The sequence below is a fragment of the Globicephala melas genome, chromosome 20 (assembly GCF_963455315.2).
Source record: "Globicephala melas chromosome 20, mGloMel1.2, whole genome shotgun sequence".
Lineage (NCBI taxonomy): Eukaryota > Metazoa > Chordata > Mammalia > Artiodactyla > Delphinidae > Globicephala > Globicephala melas.
In genome coordinates this window covers 49,260,090-49,286,985 of record NC_083333.1, presented here as the reverse complement: position 1 = coordinate 49,286,985, position 26,896 = coordinate 49,260,090, and the positions used below count along the sequence as shown (strand labels likewise).

The 26,896-nt window shown below is 36.9% G+C and overlaps 1 protein-coding gene across 1 annotated transcript in view; it reads left to right on the top strand.

Moving 5' to 3' along the window:
• The window catches only part of BRIP1 (BRCA1 interacting DNA helicase 1), a 198,795-nt gene that overhangs the window by 128,525 nt on the left and 43,374 nt on the right, over positions 1-26,896 (top strand). Inside the window, exons 15-16 of the mRNA XM_030881813.2 lie at positions 17,876-18,035; positions 19,047-19,168. Of these exons, the coding sequence (XP_030737673.1) occupies positions 17,876-18,035; positions 19,047-19,168 (282 nt within the window). The remainder of the gene's footprint in view (positions 1-17,875; positions 18,036-19,046; positions 19,169-26,896) is intronic.

The following is a 26,896-nucleotide window of genomic DNA, read 5'->3' as shown; positions in this document are numbered from 1 at the left end:
ATTGGATGTGCAGTGTGATAGAAAGAGAGGGAGTAAGATTTTCTTGCTGGGCTTTTTTCTTTATCTGTACTCTACTGCTGGTCAGTCTCATCTATGTTTATTCTTTTAGTTATATCTATTTGTCTTGGTTTCCCAATTTATAATTCACTTCTGACTTTTCCTCTTTAAGTACCATAGTCAAGAGAAAAAACACCTTTTTTGTGTCTCCTCTACTTTCAGTAATCTACTACAACACAGCTTCACTTCTGATACCTGATGTGTGGATTTCCATGCATTAAACAATTCTGTGACACCAGCTGGGTGTCCTACATTTTAACTCAGTTATGACAATATCTACCTAGAGCACAGCATCAGATACCAGAGGTTAAGAGCTTCATCCCACAAGGCTGCCCCCACTTCGGACACCAATCTCATGTCCAGGTTGTTACCTTTGTGTCTGACTGACTGGCTATAAGTTAGAAGTTCCCACAACTCCCTTCTCAAGTTCAATTAATTTACTAGAGTGGTTCACAGAACTCAGAGAAACATTGACTTACATTTACCAGTTTAATATAAAGGATATTATAAAAGATATAGATGAACAGCCAGATGAAGTATATAGGGTGAGGTCCGGAAGGGTCCCGAGCACAGGAGCTTCTGTCCCCGTGGAACTGGGGTATACTACCCTCTGGCATGTGGTTGCATTCACCAACCCAGAAGCTCTCTGAGTTACATTCTTTTTGGGTTTTATGCAGGCTTCATTACATAGGTACAATTGGTTAAATCATTGTCCATTGGCAGTTGACTCAACCTCTAGCCCCTTTCCCCTCCCTGGAGGTTGGGGGTGGGGTTGAAAATTTCATATGGTTGGTTTCTGAAAAGAGTTCCCGACTCTGTTCCAGCCTGTGCAACGTCTGTGTGTGTGTGTGTGTGTGTGTGTGTGTGTGTGTGTGTGTGTGTGTGTGTGTGTGTGTGTGTGTGTGTGTAAGTGTAAGCTTCCCTACACCAACAAGCAATTCTTAGATGCCAGCAGGATGTCCAAGATTCAACTCAATTCTGACACTATCTACCCAGAGATAGAATCAGATTCCACAGGTAAAGGGCTCATTCCCACAAGACCACCCTCTACTTCAGACACTAGTTGCAAGCCCAGATTGTTACCTATACTTCTGACAGACTGGCTGTAAACCAGAGGTTCCCACGACCCACTCCTTGGGTTCAGTTAATTTGCTGGAACAGCTCACAGAATTCAGGAAAACTCATTTACTCACTAGGTTACCAATTTATTATAAAAGAATATCAATCAATAGCCAGATGGAGAGATACGCAGTGCGAGGCTCTGAACAACCGAGAGGGTGAGACTGGTAGTTTCATCCCGCTAATCAGGTGGTTGGCTCCATTGACAACTAGTCCGCATCCTAAACTGTTTTGCTAAAGTCACCTCATTAGTATAACAAGACATCTTTATCACTCTCAACACTTAGGAAATTCCAAGGATTTGGGGAGCCGTGAGCCAGGAATGGTGGATGAAGACCAAATATATATGAGCAATATATTTTGGTTACCTGAATGACGAAATGTCACTGTTGTGGCCTCTCCCGTTGCGGAGCACAGGCTCCGGACGTGCAGGCTCAGTGGCCATGGCTCACGGGCCTAGCCGCTCCGCGGCATATGGGATCTTCCCAGACCAGGGCATGAACCCATGTCCCCTGCATTGGCAGGCAGACTCTCAACCACTGTGCCACCAGGGAAGCCCTGTAACTTGCTTTTTTAACTCAACATCTATAGATCGTGTTCATCCTTGTTGCTACATGTGTTAACTAATTTATTCATTTATGCTACTGTTAACTAATTTGTTCATTTATACTACTGTGTAGTATTTGTCTTTGCATGTGTGGGTGTGTTTATATTTTTTCAATTTACAAAATGGTGGTAAAATATACATAACCTAAAACTTGCTGTTTAGCCATTCAGTGTCATTAAGTAGATTTACAATGTTGTACAACTATCACTACTATCCATTTCCAAAACATTTTCATCATCCCAATCAGAAATTATGTATTCACTAAACAGTAACTCCTCATTCTCCCCTCGTCGTTCCCCGCCCCCCACCCCACTGTCCCTAGCAACTCCTATTCTACTTACTTTCTCTATGAATTTGTCTATTCTAGGTACCTCATAAAAATGAAATCATACTACATTTGTCCTTTTGTGTCTGGCTTATTTCATTTACCATAATGTTTTCAGGGTTCATCCACATTGTACCGTGTATCAGGATTTCACTCCTTTTTATGGCTGAATATTATTTCATTATATGTATTTACTACTTTGTTTATCCATTCATTGTTGACGGATGCTTTCGTTGTTTCCACCTTTTTGCTATTGTGAATAATGCTGCTATTAATATTGATTTGCAGCTATCTGTTTGAGTCCCTGCCTTCAGTTCTTCTGGTGATATACCTAGCAGTGGAAATTGCTGCTGGATCATATTTTAATTTTATGTTTATAAGAACTGACAAACTATTTTCCATAGTAGCTATACCATTTTACATTTTCACCAGCAATGTATGAATATTCCAATTTTTCCACATCCTTTCCAACACTAATTTTCTGTTTTTTGAATAGCAGCCTTCCTAATGAGTTTGAGGTGGTATCTCATTGTAGTTTTGATTTGCATTTCCCTAATGATTAATGAAGTTGTGCATCTTTTCATGTGCTTATTGGCCATCTGTATACCTTCTTTGGAGAAATGTCTATTCAAGTCCTTTGCCCATTTTTGAATTGGATTATTTGTTTTTGAGTTGTAGGAATTCTTTCTGTATTCTGGATATTAATCTCTTAACAGATAAATGACTTGCAGATATTTTTCCCATTCTGTGGATTACCTTTTCACTTTCTTGATAGTATGTTTTGATGCACAAAAATTTTTTAATTTTGATCAAGTCCAATTTTTTCTTTTGTTACCTGTGCTTTTTGGTGTTGTATCCAAGAAATCATTGCCAAATCCAGTGTCCTGAATATTTTGCCCTATTTTTTTTTCAAATAGTTTTATAGTTTTTAGGTCTTATACTTTGGTAATTTTGAGTTAATTTATATATGGTATAGGCAAGGGTTAACTTAATTTTTTTTTTTTTTTTTTTTGGTATGTGGCTATCCAGTTTTCCCAGCATCATTTGTTGAAAAGACTTTTTTTCCCCCATTGAATGGTCTTGGCACCCTGGTTGAAAATCAGTTGACTGTATATTCGAAGGTTTATTTCCGGGCTCCCTATTCTTTCCTTTGGTCTATATGTTTGTCCTTATGCCAGTCGTACACTGTTTGATTGCTATATCTTTGTAGTAACTTTTGAAATTTGGAAATGTTAGTCCTTCAACTTTGTCCGTTTACTTTCAAGATTGTTTGGGCTATTTGGGATCCCTTTTGATTTCATATGAATTTTAAGATATGTTTTTCTCATTCTGCAAAAAATAAAAGGTTGTTATTTTGGTAAGGATTGCACTGAATCTGTAAATTGCTTTGGGTAATATTGTCACGTTAACAATATTAAATATTCCAGTCCATGAACATTGGATGTCTTTCCATTTATTTATGTTTCTTTAATTTCTTTCAACAGTTTTGTAGTTTTCAGTATACAAGTCTTTTATCCCTTGGTTAAATTTATTCCTAAGTATTTTATTCTTTTTGATGATATTGTGAATGGAATTTTTTTTCTAGAAATTTCCTTTTATAGTTGTTCATTGTTAGTATATAGGAATAAAACCAATTTTTGCATGTTGATTTTGTATCATGCAACTTTACTGATTTCATTTATTAGCTCTAAAAACTGTGATTTTGTTTGTTTTTGTGTGTGTGTGTGTGTGTGTGTGTGTGTGTGTATTCTTTAGTGTTTTACTTCTTCCTTTCCAATTTGAATACCTTTTATTTTAGGGGAAAAGCTTTCAGTTGTTCACCACTGAGTATGATGTTTGAAGTGGGCTCTTCATATACGACCTTTAATATGTTTAGGAAGTTCCCTTCCATTCCTAGTTTGAGTGTGTGTGTGTGTGTGTGTGTGTGTGTGTGTGTGTGTTTAATCATGAGAGGGTGCTGAATTTTGTCAGATTATTTTTTTGCATCAATTGAGATGATCATGTGGGGTTTTTTTCTTCATTCTATTAATGTAGTGTATTACATTGATTGATTTTCATGTGTTGAACAACCCCTGAATTCCAGGAGTAAATCCCAATTGGTCCTGATGTATAATACTTTTGGTATGTTGCTGAATTTTGTTTGCTAGTATATGTTGAAGATTTTTTTAAATCAACTTTTAAATTTATTTATTTTTTGTCTGCGTTGGGTCTTCATTGCTGCCCGCAAGCTTTCTCTAGTTGCAGCAAGTGGGGGCTACTCTTCGTTGCAGTGTGCAGGCTTCTTATTGCAGTGGCTTCTCTTGTTGTGGAGCACAGGCTCTAGGCGCGTGGGCTTCAGTAGTTGTGGCGCGTGGGCTCAGTAGCTATGGCATGAGGGCTCTAGGGTGCGGGCTTAGTAGTTCTGGCACACGGGCTTAGTTGCTCTGCGGCATGTGGGATCTTCCTGGACCAGGGATCATACCCGTGTCCCCTGCATGGGCAGGAGGATTCTTAACCACTGCACCACAGGGAAGTCCCATATGTTGAAGATTTTTGCAGTGATATTTGTAAAGGATACTTGTCTGTAGTTTTCTTTGCCTGAATGTCTTTGTCTGCCTTTTGTATCAGGGTAAGTCTGGCCTCTAGAATGAGTTAGGAAATGTTCCCTCCTTTTCATTTTTTTGAAAAAGTGTGAGAAGGATTGATATTAACTCTTCTTTAATATTTGATGGAATTCATCAGTGAAGCCATCTGGTCTAGGGCTTTGTTGGAAGGTTTTCGATTACTGATTCAGTCTCCTTACTTGTTATGTCTATTCAGATTTTCTATTTTCTTCATAATTCAGTTTTTTTTTTAGACTTATGTGTTTATAGAAATTTATCCATTACATCCAGATTATTAACCAATTTGGTGGCATACAGTTGTTCATAATATTGTCTTATAATCCTTTTTATTTCTGTAAAGTTGCTAGTAATATCTCCACTTTCTTTTGTGGTTTAAGTAATTTGAGTCTTCTCCTTTTTTTCCTTAGTCAGTCTAACTAAATATTTGTCAGTTTTGTAACTTTTATTTGTCTATTTTTTCTATTCTCTATTTTATTTACTCTGCTCTTTCTTTTATCTTTCTGCTAGTTTCAGCTTAATTTGCTATACTGTAAAATGTACAGTTAGGTATTTGAGATCTTTCTTTTTTTTAATGTTTGCATTTACAGCTAAAATATCTTTCATAGCACTGTTTCACTGTATCTCTAAGTTATGGTATGTTTGTATTTTTGTTTTCATATGTATCAAGGTATTTTCTAATTTTCCTTGTGATATTTGGTTTGATCCAGGGATTGTTTAAGAGTGTGTTGTTTATATTGTATAGCACAGGGAATTATAGCCATTATCTTGTAATATAATGGAATATAATCTGAAAAAATATTGAATCACTATGCTTCACACCTGAAAGCAATATAATATTGTAAATCAACTATACTTCAATTTAAAAAAAGAGTGTGTTGTTTAATTTTCATTTATGTGTGAATTTTCCAGTTTTCTTTGTTATTGATTTCTATTTCATTTCATTATAGTCAGAAAAACCACTCAATCCTTTAAAATTTGACTTGTATTGTGGCCTAACCTATGGTCTATCCTAGAGGATGTTCTACACACACTTGAGAAGAATGTGTATTCTGCTTTGTTAGGTGCAGTGTTCTATATATGTCTGTTAGGTCTAATTAGTTTATGGTATTTTTCAAGTCCTCCTTTCCTCATTGAATTTCTGTCTGGTTGTTTTTTCCATTATTGACATTGGGATATTAAAGTTTCCTACTATTATTATAAAACTATATTTCTCTCTATTCTGTCAGTTTTTGTTTTATATATTTTGGGGCTCTGTTCTTATGCATTTCTATGTTTATAATTATTATATCTTCATGAATTGACACTTTTTCAATATATAATATTATTCTTTGTCTCTAACAGTTTTTGACTTAAAGTCCATTTTTTATGGCTTTGTGTTACTGTCTAGCATCTTTTGATTTCAACTGAGGGACTCCCCTTAGCATTTCTGGTAAGGCAGCTCTAGTGGTGATGAACTCCCCCAGCTTTTGTTATTCTGTGAAAGTGTTTCTCCTCCTCCTCCTCCTCCTCCTCCTCCTCCACCTGTCCCCTTCCCTTCCCCTCTATACTCCTCCCCCTCCCATCTTTCCTTCATTTTATTTTTTTTATTTTTTATTTTTTTGCCGTACGCAGGCCTCTCACTGTTGTGGCCTCTCCCGTTGCAGAGCACAGGCTCTGGACGCGCAGGCTCAGCGGCCATGGCTCACGGGCCCAGCCGCTCCGCGGCATGCGGGATCTTCCCAGACCGGGGCACGAACCCATGTCCCCTGCATCAGCAGGTGGACTCTCAACCACTGCGCAACCAGGGAAGCCCTTTCCTTCATTTTTGAAGGGCAGTTTTACTGGACATAGTATTCTTGGTAGGTAGACTTTTTTTTTCCCTTTCAGCACTTTGAATATATCATCCCACTCCTTTTTTGCTTTGCTCTTACTGCTTTCAAAATTCTCTCCATCTTTGATTTTTGACAGTTTGTTTATAATGTGTCTCAATGTAACCTTCTTTGGATTCACCTTTTTCGCTGTCTGTTGGCTTCTTGAACCTGGATATCCATTCCCTCCCTCCACCCTTTTTAGGAAGTTTTTGGCTACTATTTCATTAAATAAATTTTGTACCTTTCTCTCACTTTTTTCACCTTCTTAGACTGCCATTTGTGTATATTTGTCTGCTTGAGGGTGTCCTATAAATCCTCCACGCTTTCTTCATTCTCTTTCATTCTCTTTTCTTTATACTTGTCTGACTGGATCATTTAAATGACCTGTGTTTGAATTCACTGATGCTTAATTTGATTGACCATGCTGCTGTTGAACCCCTCTAGTGAGTTTTTTATTTCAGTTACTGTATTCTTCAGCTCCAAAATTTTTGTTTGGCTCTGTGTTTTGTCTCTTTTTTTGAAATTCTCATTTTGTTCATGTATCATTTCCCTGAGCTTGTTGAGCATCTTTATGATGGTGATTTTAAATTCTTTTTCACGCAATTCATATACCTCCATTTCTTTATGGTGGATTCCTGGAATTTATTTTGTTCCTTTGATTGGGCCATTTTCCCATTTCTTCATGTTCCAGATAACTTTGGGTTTGTATCTACACATTTGGAAAAACAGCCACCTCTCCCAGTTTTCTATGAACTGGCTTTGTACGGGGAAAGATCTTCACCAGTTAACTCAGCTGCAGATTCTGGAGGCCTCTCAAACCTTTTCTGTGGATGTGCCTTCTCTTGACTTGAGTGTGTAGATTCCTGATTAGAAGGATATTCCAGTTTTTTTTTTTCCAAGAACTTGTAATTTTTTGTTCCCTCTGGGTTTTGTCTGTGGTACTACAGATTCTCTGGAACTGCTGCAAGCCACCCAGCTCTCTTTTGTTCTCTGCAGGCCTTTAGAGTATGCCAGGTCCCATGAGCTCTCTGAGTTAAGCAAGCAGAAACTAGTCCCTCAGAACACACCCCCACCCCCACCCCCACCCCCCAAAAAGTGGAATGTTGTACATTCTCCACTCTTCTCTTCTCCTCATCCAAGGTAGAGGCCGCCAAGCTGTACTGGCCTCTTTCTCCTAGTCCTCTGGAGTGGCAGCAAGCTGCTCAGCTCTCTTTTGTTCTCAGTGGCCCCTTGGCATCTAGAGTATTCTGTATCTTGTCAGTATTCTGAGATATGTGGCACAGAAACCAGTCCCTCAGGCAGCTCCCTGCCTGAACATTGGACATATGGTCCAATAATTTCCATCCTCAGGGAGAAGCTGGGAGTTGGGGATTTTATCACAGTAGTTAAGTGCTGAACCAGGGGAAGAGACTGGCAAATGAGTGCATGCTAGTTTAAACCTTTGCCTTTGTACTCAGCGGCCCCCAACCTGGCAACATTTCCTGTTAGTGCATAGATTCAGGCAAGACAGAAACCAGTCCCCTGGGTAGCCCCCCTAAAAGTCTGCACATTAGACATGTTTCAGTCTCCTTTTAACTCCCTTAGGGAGAAGCTGGGAATTGGAAGTCTCCCAGTTGCACCATGCTGAGCTGGGTGGGGGGACAAAGATAAAAGTTATGCCACAAATTTTCCTACCATCTTCAATGCAGCTGGTTTTATATTCATCTGGGAGGTAGGAACCTCTTAACTGTTTTCTGGATTTCTCACAACAGTAACTGGTCCATGTGTTGTTGAATCAGGGTTTCCATGGAGGCAAGGAGAAGCTGTTGACTTACCCCTTATTGAATTTTTAAAGTGGAGATGTGAGTAGATGAAGTGGTAGGATTTGTATTTTGAAAATATTGCTCTGGCTGAAATGTAAAGACCTAGGAGTGATAGATAAGAAACAGAAAATCCAGTTAGGAACCTACCAGAGTAGTCCTTCAGGAGATTATGACAGCTTAGATTGAACTGGTGGCTTTGGATATGGAGAGTTATTTGGAAGACAAATTAATAAGTCTTGGTAATAGATTGAATATGGGTGATGAGGGGGAGAGGGAATTGTTAAGGATGATTCATTGTTCAAAGCAACTCAGTGGATGGTGATATCCTTTGTTGATAAAAAAATACTAGAATAGTATAAATTTGGTCTTTTATGAAACATTTCAGGTGCCTTTGAAATATCTAACTGGTGAATTTTATTAGGCCATCGGACATATGAATATTCATGTAGAGGAGCAGTTGGGGCTTTAAATACATACAAAATTTGGAGTTTTAGACTGTGTTTATTCTGCATCTTTAGGTATGTAATATTCTCTCACTATAAGTGCCGTGAAGGCAAGGACTTTTTCTGTCCTGTTCTCTGCTTTATTCTTAGATTTCTGATGTTGTTTCTGGCACATTGTAGGGATTAATATTTTTGTTGTTGTTTTTGTTTGTTTTCTTATCTTCATCCTCTATCGCCACTGTCTTGGTATTACTAAAAACATAAATAAGAAATAGATATTTCATATTTATATAAGATCACATAATGTATCATCTATATATGAATCATAAATTATATTAATAAAATGAAAACATCAAAACTATCACTTGAGAACTAAATATTACTGTTAAAGTTATCTGGATGCTCCTTCAAATTCCCATCACTTTGTTCACTCCCACAGAATTAATAATTGTCCTAAAGCAGGGGTCCCCAGGCCACAGACAGTACCAGTCCATGGCCTGTTAGGAACCAGGCCGCACAGCAGGAGGTGAGTGGTGGGTGAGTGAGCAAAGCTTCACCTGTATTTACAGCTGCTCCCCATCGCTCACATTACTGCCTGAGCTCTGCCTGCTGTCAGATCAGTGGTGGCATTAGATTCTCGTAGGAGCGCAAACCCTACTGTGCATGCGAGGGATCTAGGTTGCACGCTCCTTATAAGAATTTAATGCCTGATGACCTGAGGTGGAGCTGAGGCAGAGATGCTAGTGCTGCGGAGCGGCTGCAAATACAGATTATCATTTGCAGAGAGGTTTGACTCCACAGAGACCATAATAAATCAGTTGCTTGCAGACTCATATCAGAAACTTATCAGTAAGTGGCAAGTGACAATTAAGCTGCATCTGGTGGCAGGCTTTATAGTGGCAAGTAAATTGATGTACTTCAATTATACAGCTGCATCTGGTGGCAGGCTTTAAGTCAGAATCCGACACTTATTTTAGTCCACGCATGGCCTACCCATTATTTTATTTACCACTTCCATTTACCACTCTTTCCCGTGCTGCACTCTTGTCTCAGTCAGTTTTGGTAAGCCCACAAGCTAACCCTAGCCAAAATGACTAAAAAACAAATGTCACTGCAGAGCTTCTTTGAAAAGGGGGAAAGACCCAATGATGAGACAGCAGAATACTCTAAGACTGCCAACAGAAAGAAAGCTGCATTTGAAAGAAAATACCAAGAATCCAACTTAAATTATGGGTTCATTGCTACAGGTGATTCACATTCTCCAAGCCCGCTTTGTATATAATATGTGGTGACAGGCTATCCAGCGAAGCCATGAAAACTTCAAAACTGCTTAGCCACTTGGAGACCAAGCACCTTGAATTAAAAGACAAGACTTTGGAGTTTTTCAAAAGAAAAAAACGTGAACACGAACAGAAGCAACTGTTGAAGGCCACCACTTCATCAAATATGTCTGCACTGAGAGCATCATTCTTAGTGGCAAACCGCATTGCTAAAGCTAAGAAGCCCTTTACTATTGGTGAAGAGTTGATCCTGCCTGGTGCTAAGGACATTTGTCATGAACTTTTAGGAGAGGCTGCAGTTCAAAAGGTGGCGTGTGTTCCTCTTTCGGCTAGCACCATAACTGGACGAATTGATGAAATAGCAGAGGATATTGAGGCACAGTTGTTAAGATTAATGAATCACCATGGTATGCAGTCCAGGTTGACAAGTCTACCAATGTTGACAGCAAGGCAACATTGCTTGTTTCTGTGCGATATACTTTTCAGAAGGATGTACATGAGAATATGTTATGTGCACTTTTGTTGCCAACCAACACCACAGCTGCAGAACTACTCAAGTCCTTGAATGATTATATATCAGGAAAGCTGAATTGGCCATTTTGTGTTGGTATATGCACTGACAGAGTGGCTGCCGTGACTGGACGGCTTTCTGACTACTCGGGTCAAAGAGGTCACTTCTGAATGTGAGTTTTCGCACTGTGTCATCCATAGAGAAATGCTGGCTAGCCAAAAAATGGCACCTGAATTTAACAACGTTTTGCAGGATGTGATCAAAATTATCAGCCACATTAAAGTACATGCCCTTAACTCACATCTGTTCACGCAGCTCTGTGAGTAGATGGACGCAGAGCACACACGTCTTCTCTTATACACAGAAGTGAGATGGCTTTCTAAAGGTAGATCACTGGCCAGAGTTTTTGATTTACGAGAGCCGCTCCAGAGATTTCTTTTAGAAAAACAGTCACCACTGGCAGCACATTTCAGTGACACAGAATGGGTCGCAAAACTTGCTTACTTGTGTGACATATTCAACCTGTTCAGCAAATTCAATCTGTCACTTCAGGGGAGAATGACAACTGTATTGAAGTCGGCAGATAAAGTGGCTGCATTCAAGGCAAAATGGAATTATGGGGGCGACGAGTGAACATTGGGATTTTTGACATGTTTCAAACATTAGCAGAGATTTTGAAAGAGACTGAGCTAGGGCCTTCTTTCTCCCAGCTGGTGCATGACCACTTATCTCAGCTTTCAAAAGAGTTTGAGCATTATTTCCCAACCACAAAAGACCCCCGAACTGGGAAGGAATGGATCTGTGACCCATTTGTGATATAAGCCAGGTGAATCGACTTTGTGCTAGAAGAGAATCAGCTGCTTGAGATCGCAGATGACAGTGGCCTTAAGAGTATGTTTGAGACAACTTCAAATCTCCATACATTCTGGATTAAAGTCAAGGCAGAATATCCTGAGATTGCCACAAAAGCACTGAAAAGCCTGCTTCCATTTCCAACATTCTATCTTTGTGAAGCAGGGTTTTCTACAGTGACAGAAACCAAAATGAGATTACAGAGTAGAATGGACATAAGCAACACACTTCAGGTGTCACTGTCCCCCGTCGCCCCCAGATGGGACCATCTAGTTGCAGGAAAACAAGCTCAGGGCTCCCACTGATTCTGCGTTATAGTGAGTTGTATAATTATTTCATTATATATTACAATTTAATAGTAATAGAAATAAAGTGCACAATAAATGTAATGTACTTGAATCATCCTGAAACCATCCCCCCCGCCCCCCCAACCCCCCCAGGTCTATGGAAAAATTGTCTTCCACGAAACTGATCCCTGGTGCCAAAAAGGTTGGGGAATGCTTTCTTAAAGTTTATAATTTTCATTATTTTTTTAAAGTGGCTTTACCACATACACATGTATTCCACAATACATGTATTTCTAAACAATGTTACTTAGTTTTGCTTTTTTTTGAGTTTTTAAAAAATGGCATGATATTATATATAATTTTTACCATTTTGCTTTTTTTAATCCATGACAAGTTCATTTATTTTCATTACTTATTATAATCCATTGTATTCCTATAGCACAATTTACACATTACCGTTAATAAATATTTTTAAGACCTTTCTAGTCTTCTTATTTGTTTTTATGTTCTGCTGTTTAAATAATGCTGCTATTGACATATTGTAGAAAATGACAAGCTGATTCTAAATTTCATATGGAAAAGCAAAGGACCTAGAATAATTACAGTGTTTCTAAGTTATTTTTTTTCCATTTTGTTTTCCTCTTCAACCTAGAATTTTATGGGAGTTTTTTCAGATTTCTTTGTAGATAAATTTATTTGTTTGGGTATGAATGACCCTTCTGTTAATATCTATTTCCAGTGAATCTGTATGATTCCAGATTTTTTAAATTTATTGATATGTCCTTTGTGAATTTATGTATATTGTTCCACATGTAAAAGAATTATTATTTTCCATTCAGCGCCAAGTTTCCTATATATATTAGAATAAGGTTGATGATTCTTATAAATTTAAATCTTCTATATTCATATTTCATCTAATTCATTTGTAGATATCTTAGGTATGTTGAAGTCCTCTATAGTATTTAGGGAGTTGGTCAGTTTATCATTGTATTTCTTGCCAGTTTTTTCTTTCCATATTTTCAAACTATGTCTTAAGTACATAGAGATTCATGAGTGCTATATCTTGTTGGTGGATGCACTTTTTTTTTTTTTCGTGGTACGCGGGCCTCTCTCTGTTGTGGCCTCTCCCGTTGCGGAGCACAGGCTCTGAACGCGCAGGCTCAGCGGCCATGGCTCACAGGCCCAGCCGCTCCGCGGCATGTGGGATCTTCCCAGACTGGGGCACGAACCCGTGTCCCCTGCATCGGCAGGTAGACTCTCAACCACTGCGCCACCAGGGAAGCCCGGATGCACTTTTTATGTGTATGGAATATATATCTGTGTTTCTTTTAAAGCTTTTTACTTTGAAGTCTATTTTTTTATGACAGTGATACACCTGATTTCTTTTGATAAATATACGCCTCACATATCTTTTTCCATATCTTTATTTTCAAGGTTTCTTTGTTGTTTAATTTTAAGTGTCTCTTAAAATATATAGAGACACTTATATATAGCTGGTTTTCTTTTTTTCTCTCCCACTCTCCTTTCCTCCTTCCCTCCCTTCTTCCAAACAATCTGATTGTCTCATTTTTAATAAATGAGTTAACTTTATGTTTGCTTTGATTCTTTGGCGTATTTGGACTTATTTTCTACCATCTTATTTTGTGCGTTCTTTTACCTCTTTTCCCGTCTTGTTTACCTTATTCTATTGACTTGGGTTTTTTGCCCCCCTCCCTTTTTAGTGGTTTGGAAGTTCTGTATCCTATTTATCATTGTTTTAATAAAATATCTTTACTGTGATATAATTTGCATACCATACAATTCACTCATATAAAGTGTATAATTCAGTGGTTTTTATTAGATTTACAAAGTTCACTAATTTTAGAACATTTTCATCACTTTTTTTTTTTTTTTTTTTTGCGATACGCGGGCCTCTTACTGTTGTGGCCTCTCCTGTTGCGGAGCACAGGCTCCGGACGCAGGCTCAGCAGCCATGGCTCACGGGCCCAGCCGCCCCGCAGGATGTGGGATCTTCCCGGACCGGGGCACGAACCCGTGTCCCTTGCATCGGCAAGCAGACTCAACCACTGCGCCACCAGGGAAGCCCCTTTCATCACTCTTAAAAGAAGCCCCATACTCATTTAATCCCCTGTCTTCCACCACATTTTCTCCTTTCCCCAGCCTTGGGCAACCTCTAATTTACTTTTGTCCCAATGCATTTGCAACTTTCATATAAATGGAATTACACAATAGGTGGTCTTTTGTGTCTGGCGTCTTTTAATTAGTATGTTGTTTTCAGGATTCATCCATGTTCTTGCATGCATCAGTACTTCATTCATTTTTATGGCCAAATAATATTACATTGTATGAATATACCATGTTTTACTTATCTGTTAATCAATGGAAAGATATTTGGATTTTTCTACTTTTTGAATGTTATGAATAAGGCTGCTGTGAACACTCATATATAAGTTTTTGTGTGGACATATGTTTTCATTTCTCTTGGATATTTGTTTATGAGTGTAATTGCTGGGTCATATGGTAGCTCTATGTTTAACCTTTTGAAGAACTGCTAGACTTCTTTCCCAAGCACCCTCACCATCTTATATTCCTACAACAGTGTATGAGAGTTCTAATTTCTCCATATTCTCACAACACATTAACAATAGATACAACTGAAGAGCAGATTTCTGAATAAGAGTTCTCCTAGTCATGATCGATATTTTGTCTCTTGCTGCCTCAGCTTTGCTAGAGTTGCCCAAAATATACCTCTGGACCTGGCTCTAAATATACCTTTGGAAAGGGTAATAGGTGTCAGACTGCATTAATTTTTTCTTGAAACAAATTACTTTAATAACTTCTTAGCTATGTTTAGATAGTTTAAATAGTCTTTCCTTTTTAAATTAAAGCAAATTTGAATGATTTATATAGGGAAAAAATTTTGCCCAAGTTATAAAATTTGCATTAACAATAAACTTTTTCAGATCTAATGCAAACCTAGAAAAAAGTAGTTTGTTTTTGAGTGGCCCACCTTTCTCCTTTTCGTTGTCTCCTATTCTCCAAATTGTAATCTTATATGTCAGTATTATACCCTGACAATTCAGTTTTTAAAATTTAATAGAATCAAAGAACTTTAAAGCTAAAAGTTCCTTCAGATATGTCAACAAGCTTAACAGCTTTATTTTGCAGGTAAAATTTTTTAAAGACCCAGTAACATGTGACAGTTTAATCTGTATTTGCTATAGAAGTTTTCTGAAGTGATTGATAGTGCATATCGTACTTTTTAATTGTGATACGCACGATTTATTTACAAACCTGTGACCATTTTCATTGTCCATAAATTTCTGAAGTTCTTAGAATCCAAAATCAGTGGATAAAATGTCTTTTCTTGTAACAAATTTTGAAATATTGCATATATCATTCTTGCTTTAAAATTTTCTAAGCTTTTGTGAACACAAAGTTAGACGTTTTCTAAAGCATGTATAACTCTTTGATATTCTGAATTCTGTTCTGTATAATGGGGAAGAATTCCCTACTGGATTTCTTTGGGGGGAATTTTGTGCATTGAACCAGTTTCTTTCTTATTTCTCAGGTTTCCCTTCTTAAATAGATGTTAGTCTATTAAAATGGACTATATTTTGGAATCATCAACTTAATGGTCTTCCTTAAGTAAAATGTTAGGTACTTCTCCAGATCTTGAATGTTCAAAACATTGAAATTTCTGTTATCTCAGACTCAAGGAAAAAGAATTGAAATATTATCTGTGTTTTCAGAAAAAGGTATACCACCATTGAATTTCATTCTACTAAGAATCAACAATTATGCAAATTCATGACACACATCATCTGGTTTTACATCCTTGGGATATTTTTACACTCTTCTAACTGAATTACAGCAGGCAGAACAGACTAAGAATTTGCATGGTTAGAAACTTTGATTCAGAAAGTGCATATTCAAAAAGCAAATTCTAATAGCCAACGTTGAGGCACTCGAAGATTTTTAAATTAATAATATCCCTATGTTTTTTTACCTGTTAACATGGTGTTATGGGGAATTTTTATTTTTATTGATCAGGACACCATGATCAATGTATAATATGCAGTGAACTATTTTACCAATTAGTGATTTTCTTAGTGATTAGTGTGTTCTGGCTGCTATAACAAAATACCACAGACTTGGTAGCATGTAAACAACGGAAACTTATCTCTCACAGCTCTGGAGGCTGGAAGTCCGAGATTAGGGTGCCAGCATGGTTGGGTGAGAGCCCTCTTCCTGTCAGAAGCCAGTGGCTTCTTGCTGTGTCCTCCTGTGGTGGAAGGGGCAAGGGAGCTCTGTGGGATCTTTTTTATAAGAGTACTAATTCCATTTGTGACAGTTCCGCCCTCATGACCTAATCACCTTTAAAGACCCCACTTCCTAATACCTTCATCTTTGGGGATTAGGATTTCAAAAAATGATTTTGGGGCTTCCCTGGTGGCGCAGTGGTTGAGAGTCCGCCTGCCGATGCAGGGGACGCGGGTTTGTGCCCCGGTCCGGGAAGATCCCACATGCCGCGGAGCGACTGGGCCCGTGAGCCATGGCCGCTGAGCCTGTGCGTCCGGAGCCTGTGCTCCGCAACGGGAGAGGCCACAACAGTGAGAGGCCGGCGTACCGCAAAAAAAAAAAAGATTTTGGAGGACCACCAACATTTAGACCATAGCAGTGATTTTTTAAAAAATTTGTTTTATAATCTTATTAAGATTATTTCTGAAAATAGATTAGGTAAAATTCTGAGGAAATAAACCATCTTATAAAAATTAGTTTTTTTCTCTAGAGAATTTGCAGTAATTTCTTGGTGCTTGCCTGTATTGTAATAATTGGTCCATATTGCATAGAATTCTGCATAAAACAAGTAGGTAAAGCAGTTCAGTTTAAATCATAATAATCTCTACTACTGGCTTTTGTCTTTTTTAATTTATTTCAGCTCTTATATTTATTAACTTTTGCTTTCTTTGCATTTTCTGTTTAATTTTCTAGCTTCTTAAAAAGAATGCTTAATTCCAATAGTTTTAAATTTTTTAAATACATTTCAAGTTATAAGCATATTTCTAAGTATTGCCTTTACCTCATCCCACATGTTTCGAATTATGGGTGCTTTTTTATCATTCATATCTAAAGATGTCACGAATTTTATTGTGTTTTCCTCTCTAAACCATATGTTCTTGGGAATTCCCCGGCGGTCCAGTGGTTGGGACTTTGTGCTTCCACTGCAGGGGGCACAGGTTCGATCCCTTGTTGAGGAACTAAGATCCTGCATGCTGTGTGGTGCAGCCAAAAAAATAAAATAAATTTTAAACCATATGTTCTTTTTTGTTGTTATTTATTTTCTTTTTCTTCCAGTTTTATTGAAATATAATTGACATATAACACATATGCTCTTTCAGAATACAATCTTTAGTGTCGGGCTTGTATGTTTGTTTTTTCCCACTAACTTAATATTATTGACTTTTAATCTAAAATTGCATTGTTGTTAGGATATGTGGTTAATCTGATAAGGATTCTTTGAAATTTGTTGAAAGTCCTTTTGTAATCTATCACGTTTATTTTTGTAAATGTTCCATTTCTGCCTTTATATTTTCTACTTGTTGGCTACCTGAATCTCTGTTTATATATTTACTCAATTCAGTTTATTAATGATGATCAAATTTTAAAACAGCATAGCTGCCTATGGACTAGGTAGAATGATCTTAAAGAATCTTCATTTAAAGTATCTTTAGTTAAAGATATTAAGAACTTCACCTTAGATTTAGAGATAACTTAAAATTTATGAATTTTGACAGAAGTAATTTTTTCCTGCTTTTGAAATCCCTAAGATAGCAATGATAGAAGCAGTAGCAATAGCAGCAGTAATGTTAGTAGTAATAGTAATAGTAACAGCAGCCACAACAGCTAACATCTGTGGAGCTCTTACTGGGTGCCAGACATCATTCAAAGCTTTCTATATCAGTTAATGAATTTACCCAGTAACAACTCTATGACATATAATTGTTTTCCTCTTTTTATGGAGTCAAACACAGAAAGGTTAATACTCTTGCCATTGTAGTCACATGGTCTTTCAACAAATAAATGTAAGTTCAGTTGGACACACACACAAAACATTTTTTTTCTTTCCCCTTTCCAGTTACTAGAAAAGTTAAAAGAACGTTGGCTCTCCACTGGTGTATGGCATAATCTGGAGTTGGTGAAGACAGTCATTGTAGAACCACAGAGAGGAGAAAAAACTGATTTTGATGAATTACTGCAGATGTACTATGATGCGATCAAGTACAAAGGAGAAAAAGGTAATTGGAAATTATTTGATGGTCAGTGAAAAAAAATTTTTCCCATAAAGTGAAAAGTTGGTGCTGTTAGAATTTTATTTGTGTTATCTTTTTTAAATGAATTGCACTTGAGAAAAATTATATTTTATAATCCTAAGTGAAAAGAACATAGGTTAAAGAAATTCTTTTATTTGGAGTTGTTCTCCTATGAATATTTTCACTTGAAGATGACAGTTCAGTTTTATGAAATGGCATGCGTTCAGGTATTATCCCATAGACTTCCTTACGCTAACTAAAATGTTTTGTTAAAGAAGGTAGGTAGAGTATGCATTAATATCTTCCTTACTAGCCAAATGAGCCCTACATTTTTATGTAAAAAATATACTTTGTGCTTATTTTTTATTACATAAGGTAAACTTGAGTTTTCAAAACATAACTGAAGGCTAAATTTCAAAGTTAGAGAATGCCCATAAAAAGTTTGACAAGAAGGGCTAATAGTAATTTACGAACAGTGCAACATCATAAAGATATTATAACATAATTGTCAATATCCTTGTATGGTAAGTTTATACACAGAGTATTCTGTGTATGTGTGTTTTAAATACTTTTCAATATAATATTGATTCAATATGATATATAGTAAATATTAGAGTTATTTAAATCATTCTGATAACTTTACATTCTGGTGGTAAAGATAGTGATTTCAATTCAGTATTTTAAAGTTAAAACAGTTGGTTCACAGTTGCTCAGCTCACATGCAAGTTACTACTCTGACATGGTTTTTCTGTATAGTTTAACTGGGAGATACACAGTTTATAAGTTGGTTCTACCATGTTGCACCTAAATGTAATTTTGTTTCTTTTATTTATTTGAAGACATTGAATTTTAAAACTTTATAATAGTTTTAAATTTTGTTTCTTTAAAATTTGGTATTATAATTACTTAATAATCAGATCTTTTCAAAACGACAAGAATAAGAATTTCTGGGAATTTTGAGTGTGCTTATAAAAATGTTGATTTTTGTTGTTTAAGATGGCGCCCTCCTGGTGGCAGTTTGTCGTGGTAAAGTGAGTGAGGGTCTGGATTTCTCAGATGACAACGCCCGTGCTGTCATAACAATAGGAATTCCTTTTCCAAATGTGAAAGATCTACAGGTAGGCCAGCAAAGCCTTAAGAAGTTTTATTTATCACAGAAGTTGTTGATTTTGTGTAAGGTTAATTAGACATTTTTCTTGTATCCTCAGGCATTTTATATTATTTTTTAATTAATTTATTTATTTTTGGCTGCATTGGGTCTTGGTTGCTGCACACAGGCTTTTCTCTAGTTGTGGCGAGCAGGGGTTACTCTTCATTGCGCTGCACGGGCTTCTCATTGCGGTGGCTTCTCTTGTTGCAGAGCACAGGCTCTAAGCGCACAGGCTCTAGAGTACAGGCTCAGTAGTTGTGGCACACGGGCTTAGTTGCTCCGCGGCATGTGGGATCTTCCTGGACAGGGCTCAAACCCATGTCCCCTGCACTAGCAGGCGGATTCTCAACCACTGCGCCACCAGGGAAGCCCCAGACATTTTATTTTAATGCTCTAGTGACTCAGAATGAGTGAGAAAGGTTTAGGAGATACGGGTTTATTTTATTTTTAACTTACCCTGTCTTCTGCTTAGTAAGAGTGATTTTCAAAGTGTGGTCCTGGGTCGGGAGCATCACTATTATCTGGGAACTTAATAGAAATAGATATTTCCAGGCTCTATCGAGACCTACTGAATCAGAAGCTTTGGAGGTAGAGCCCAGCAATTTGTGTTTTATCAAACTCTTAGTCGCAGACTGACAGGGAGCCCCTGGGGAATTCTAGGGCCCTTTCTCTATCTATCTCTATCCCTTCTCTCCAATGCCATGCCTTGCCCTGCAGATTTTAGTGATTTTCGCTGTTTCAAGTTCTGATATTTTCCATTTCAGCTCGGCAGAAACACCATACTCTGCTTGTACTTCAGTGCTCTGTGCTACTGTCGGAAAATTATACCTAGGAAGAGAGCTGAGAATCATAGAGTTCACCTAATGGATCTTATGAGATTATTTTATCTCTGAGATTACAGTTTTAGGCTGCCTGGTGTCTACTCCCTAAAAGCAGTTGCTTTATCTGTTTTGTCCAGTTTTACAGTTACTTACAATGGGAGGGATATTCCTAAACCAGGTATTCTACCTTGGTCAGAAACAGGAGTTTTGCTTCATTATCACTAATTGTTTGCTAAACATACTTGAAAAATTATTTGTAGTAATAATTTGAAGCCTAAGGTGATGTTATCTTTATCGGGGAGGATTTTCTTTTACTTCCTACAGGAATTTGAAGTTGCTAGCAACCTGAGACCAAGACTTGAGGTTTTCTGGCCACTGAGCTGACTCCGTTGAGTATAATCCATATCCCTCCCAGGATACAACCTGTTAGGATCTCATACTAAAACAAGAATTCTTTCCCTAGGCAGTTATCTTCTTTATTGATAATATTTTACTAGACACTGTGAATTATATAGTAGTAACAGTAATAATATTTCTCTAATTAGCTTCTACTCTTCCCTGACCTCTGGACCTTGTCAAAAATTCTGAAAGTCCTCAGGAGGTATTTAATCCTTTCAGCCTACAGTACTTTGGTGGCTTCTACTGCCTTTCTCCAGCCACCAGTGCTACCACTGAGAGTGCTGATGACCATTCCCAGGGCTCCTATTCTAAAGTGTCTAATGCTGCCTCTGACTACTACTACTGATGAAACAGTAGACATCCACTCAAGAAAACTGTTGTGTTCACCATCAATAGTATTAGTGCTCATTCCACTGAAGCTGAGTTCTGCTGATTGTACTGCTGTCGGCAGTGGTACTGTCTTTTTTTGATGTCTTATCATTTTACCTTGGCCCTATATTACTGTACTAACGCTGCTTTGTTTAAGTGGAGAGAATCTCTTTCCCACACTTTCTACTACGCATTCTTCCCACATCTTAAATATAAATTTTTCCCCCTAAAACTAGCTCTTTCAACTTTTGCTTGTATCTTATTTCATTCTTGGACCTATGTATGAGTCCTTGAGAGCTGGAAAAGGAGCTTTATGGCTAATAACTAGGTTGTACTAAATATTACACTCACAAAGTAACAAATCCTGAAAGAATTCACATCAAACTCATAATAGTGATTGTGATTGAGAAGAGAAAGGAATGATATTGGGGGTAGTTATCAAAAGGGCTTTAGCTTTTCCTATAATAGCTGTCTTACTAAAAAACAAGCTTAAAGAAAATATGGGGAGAACACAAGTGTTTATTATGTTATTCTTTGAAAAATCCTTAAAATTAAATAAAGTGTTACTTGTGAAGGAAAAAAAAATTACATTTACCTTCTGTTTTCTCTACTGTCATTCCCAACAGCTGTGATTCTGGGTGTTGTTATTGCACCAATCTTGGATTTCTTAATGCTTTCTTTCCTCAGGATAAGTTCTTCCCAGGCAACATCTCAGTCTGTTGTTTAAAAAACAAGATACCGGTGACCTGCTCTGACATCCCTCAGTAATGGTCCTACTTGTCGTAGTTGTGCTTATTTGAATTCCAATGGCTCCAGTTGTATAAAATAGCAAAATAACAGAAGCTTCAATGAGGTCTGCATAGGGAGGAGAGGAGGGTGATTCTAAAGGAGTTTCCCTAGTGGTTCCTAAAAGGGACAAGTAGGGTGGACCCAAGAGTAGTCTGAGCTGCAGGATCAAGGGACAGACAGAAAAAGAGGAAAAGTCATTATTGGAAAGACTTGGAAGTGTATTTCTTGTTGCATATGTCTGGATCACTTCTTCCTGTCTAACAAACAATTCTAAAACTCAGTGGCTTAAAATACCAGTCATTTACTGTGGGTCAGCATCTATGAGGGTGGGGTGGGCAACAGATGATTTCAGCTGGGCTCAGTCACCCTGCTATGGTTTGACCAACATAGGTTGCACTCAACTGGATCAGCTGTGCTGATGGATCTCATCCTTTGTGGACCAACAGACCAGCCAAAGCATGTTATTGCAATGGCAGGGTACAAGAGAGCAGGCTTGACTGTGTAAGCACTTTTCAAATACCTGTTTATGTCACATCTACTAACATATTGCCCAAAGTATGTCATATGCCCAAGCCCAAAGTCAACAGCAGTGGCAGGGTTGGGGGAAGGGGGTATTTTCCACCACACATGGCAAAGGGCTTAGAATAAGGATTCCAAAAAGGAGTCCTGGCCTTTTTTTTTTAATAACTAAAGGATATTTATAAAGCATTCATTCAAAAGACTGATGTTTATAAGCTTTAAGAGTATAGATATGCAATTTTTATAATAATTAAGGACTTTTATCTTCTGGAAATGACCAGAATATAATAGTACCTGAAATATCTGAGTATATGAAATAACTCAGAGCACCATTATGGATTTCTCAAAATTTATAAATGATCAAACAAGTTATTGAAAATAATAGTACACTTCTATAAGATATAAAAGAAATACAAAGTTTGAAATTTTAATAAAGCTCACTTCATTTTTTGTTGTTGTTGCCTGTGTTTTTGGTGTTATATTTAGGAAAACATTGCCAAATCCATGGTCATGCAGATTTGCCCCTAATGTTTTTTGTCAAAGAGTTTCATAGTTTTTGCTCTTAAATTTAAGTATTTGATCCATTTTGAGTAAAGTTTTGTATATGTTGTAAAATGAGTCTAACTTCCTTATATCTAAAATGAGTCTCTTGTAGACATCATATAGTTGGATCATGTTTTTTTTTTTTTTTAATTAATTAATTTATTTTTGGCTGCGTTGGGTCTTTGGTGCTGCTCGTGGGCTTTCTCTAGTTGAATCGAGCAGGGGCTACTCATCGTTGCGGTGCGCGGGCATCTCATTGTGATGGCTTCTCTTGCTGCGGAGCACGGGCTCTAGGTGTGTGGGCTTCAGTAGTTTTGGCGTGCAGGCTCAGTAGTTGTGGCTCGTGGGCTCTAGAGCGCAGGCTCAGTAGGTGTGGCACATGGGCTTAGTTGCTCCACGGCATGTGGGATCTTCCCAGACCAGGGCTCGAACCCACGTCCCCTGCATTGGCAGGCAGATCCGTAACCACCGCGCCACCAGGGAAGTCCTGGATCATGTTTTTTAATTTATTCTGCCAATATCTGCCTTTCTGTTGGAGAGTTTAATCCATTTACGTTTAAAGTAATTACTGATAAGGAAGGGCTTGTTTTACCATTTAACTATTTGTTTTCTGCATGTCTTATGTGCTTTTTGTTCCTCAGTTCACTCATTGTTGCCTTTTTTGTGTTTAGCTGTTTTTTGCTATGTACTATGTTGATTCCCTTCTTTCCTTTTGTGTATATTTTTCAGTTATTTTCTTAGTGTTACCTTGGAGTTAATCTCTGTCTCTCCCTTTTTATATTGTTATTGTCATAGATTACATCTTTATATATACATTGTGTGCCATTAACATAATTTACAGTTATTGTTTTATGCATTTGCCTTTTAAATCACATGAAAAAAACCAGTTACAAACGAAAAGTATGATAATATTGGCTTTTATATTTACCTACATAGTTATTTTTACCAGTGTTTTTTATTACTTCCTAAAGCACATACTTACACTGCCTTCATTATATTTTAGTGTTTATAAATATGTTTTATAATCTGTTAGATTACCTCAAAGATTAGGACAATTTCTTAAATATCTTTGTCTCTACAATTAAATATTGCCTTGGAATATAGTGAGTGTTCAATAAGTTGATTTAATTAATGATTAATATGTTTATTATTTAATATATTTATATTTAAAGTCTTAAATATATGTATACTTATATATTTAAATATAATTAAGTATTAAATATATACTGAATATTAAAGTAAAATTAATTAAAATAAAACAAAGTTCAGTATATTTAATATAAGTTATCAAAATAGTAATTTGGTTTTGTTGTTTGTTTTACTTGGCATTGTTATTAAAAAACAACAACCCTCCATTCCTGGACTCTTTAATTAAGGCATCATAATGATAGTAATCATTATTTGATGATAATGACTAGGACAGTAGTAAACATTAATATTACTTATAATAAGGCAGTACAGTATGTTGTTACAATCATAAATCATTAAAGGAGTTATGAAGGGAATACTCAATTCCAATAGCATTTTACACCCTAATACATAGTAGAACATAATAATGGAGAGAGTATATTAATCATACTGGCTACCACTCTTTATATTAGTGTTCTCTTGTTGTGTTACAAATTACCACAAACATAGTGGTTTAAAACAGCACACATTTCTTATGTCACAGTTTCCATGGGTCAGGAGCCTGGGTGTGGCTTAGCTGGGTCCTTTGCTCACGTTTCCGCAAAACTGCAGTCAATGTTGTTGGCTGGGCTGCTTTTTCATCTGGCTCTTGGGGTCTTCTTCCGAGTTCATTTAGGATGTTGGCAGAGTTCAGTTCCTTATAGTTGTAGGACTGATCTAGCCAGGGGCTGCTCTCATCTCCTGCAGGCTACTCAGAATTCCTCGTTATGTGGCCTTCTCACAGGCCCTCTCACAGCATGGCAGGTTATTTATGCAAGGCCAACAAGATGCTGTCTAGCTCCAGTCTCCTAAGATGGAGCCATACAACAACATAATAACAGGAGTAACTTCCTCACACCTTTGCGTTATAACATGATCTAATCAAGGGAGTGTCTACCCCATCCCCTTGCCACATTCTGTTGGCTAGAAGCAAGTCACAGGTTCTGCTCACTCTCAAGGTGAGAGGATTATACAAGACATGACTCTCTGGGAGTCACCTCAGGGTGTGTCTGCCATATTCTGGTTTTCTATAAAATGAATTGATGAACTAAATGATTTCCATAAATGGTTCTTCCAAACCTAAAACAATACTTCAAATTACTGGACCATAAATTAGGACTTCACAGTTTTCTTTTACATTAGTACTCAGCCTATCATGCAGAATAAGTGGAAATTATTTGTAAATGAGAACCTGAAATATTCTATCTTATGAAAACAAAACAATCTATTTCTGTCTTGTTTTCTCTATTGTTTTATTTGAATTCATATTTTAAAGAGTTAAGGTCAGTGTCCGAGTTAGAAAAGTGATTTGAGTGGGACAAAGAGGGCAATGACCTTAATTTTATGATACTAAAATTTTTTTCTTAAATTTGAGACAGATTATGGAAGTCAAAATTAAAATACAGTTTAAAATACTAACTTAAGACTCTTGTAGTCTCAACTGCAGAGTTAGGCTTTTAGAGAAGCAGGAAAATGTATGTTAGAGCCAAAAATATGACTTCTTTGGCTGTGACCAGGATTTCCTCTTCCCACCTTGGGGACTAGAAAGTAGAGGTAGGAAAATTTCATTTTGGAGCCAAGTGTGACTTGTTTAGTTCAAGTCATAATTTATTGCACATACCTCAGGGACCTGAAAATAAAGAAACCCCCTGTGAAATGTTGATAACGGGCCACTCTGAAGGACAGGCATTAAGCTAACTTTCCTGGTGAGGATTTTTTTCACTTCCACCTTTCCCAGATGCTTCTTATCATTCTATAAGGACATACTTAATCATGTAATAGCTAAAAAGGAAACTTTCTGTGCACTAAAGCAAAGTATTTGAGGGACAGGAGAGTGAACCAAGGCCTTTATATGATTAGATGTTGGTGGAAAAATATAACTAAAAGGAAAGTTGTTTTCTTTTAATGCAATTAAGTCACAGTATAACAACACTGCCCTTTTAGTGGATATCTAAAACAAATCCTTTGGCCAATTAGTATGATATAAAAACTTAGACAGACTTCAACTTTATAATTCAGGCATCCACATTTCAAGTTGGTGGCATGGGCATAATTTGTGAGACGTTGTAAGGTACGATATTTAGAGTTTAAAATTCCATTTTATTTGTATTCTTTAGCACAATTTAGTAGTATATAAAAATATTCTCCCTTCATGGGTATTGTGCCTTTTCCTCTGAAAAAGATGCATAAAACCATGGCATGTGCCTAAAAATTTTTATGCTTTAAAAATGTTCCAGTTGGTGTCTTAGATTTCTACAACAAGTTTAGTAAAATTTGATGGTAATATTCTATATCAGAAGAGCTCTTACAATTATTAAAATAACTAAGATATAAATTTTATGTTTGTGTATTATTTTGCTTTAGTAATATAGTATGTTGAATCACCAAAATAGATTTCATTTGGAAACTATTTAAAATTCCGATAGTGATCTGATTAGTTATCTCAGTATTGGCATATGATAATCATTATGAATTCCTTTTTTCATTTGGGAAACTTGTTTTAGCTCTGAAGATACTGGACTATTTAAGTATATTATTTTTTAATCAGTTTTGAAAAATTGCATTAATGATTGAAAGATACTGGCATCTATTTTAATTTTGTTAGTTATTGACTTTATATCAAACACACATAAATTTATAAGCTACCATGCATTCTTGGCATTTTATAAACCTCAGAAAAGGGCTGTTACCCTTTGCTTGCCCCAGAGGATAACAGCATTAATAAAATTGAGTGCACATTAAACCAGTGCTTTCAAGTGTCAAAATATTATTAGATGATGGCAGTATTAGAATTCTTGAATCTGACATTTCTTTTTAAGTAGACTGTTGTTGTTCCTTCATTATTCTTGTTGCTTTGACAGCAATATGAATATTCCTGAGGAGATGAATGGAGGTGGGAATGCAAGGGATTATAGTATATCAAGACAAACTTGATTTCAGAAACAAAAACCTTTACTAATAATTTTGAGTATATTCGTATTTTCCTTTTGAATCACTTTTATCATTGTGTTAATGATCTTGAGTGTTTTAGCATTCATTTATTCATTCAGTAACAAACTTTCACTAAGAGCCTGATTTGTACTAAATAC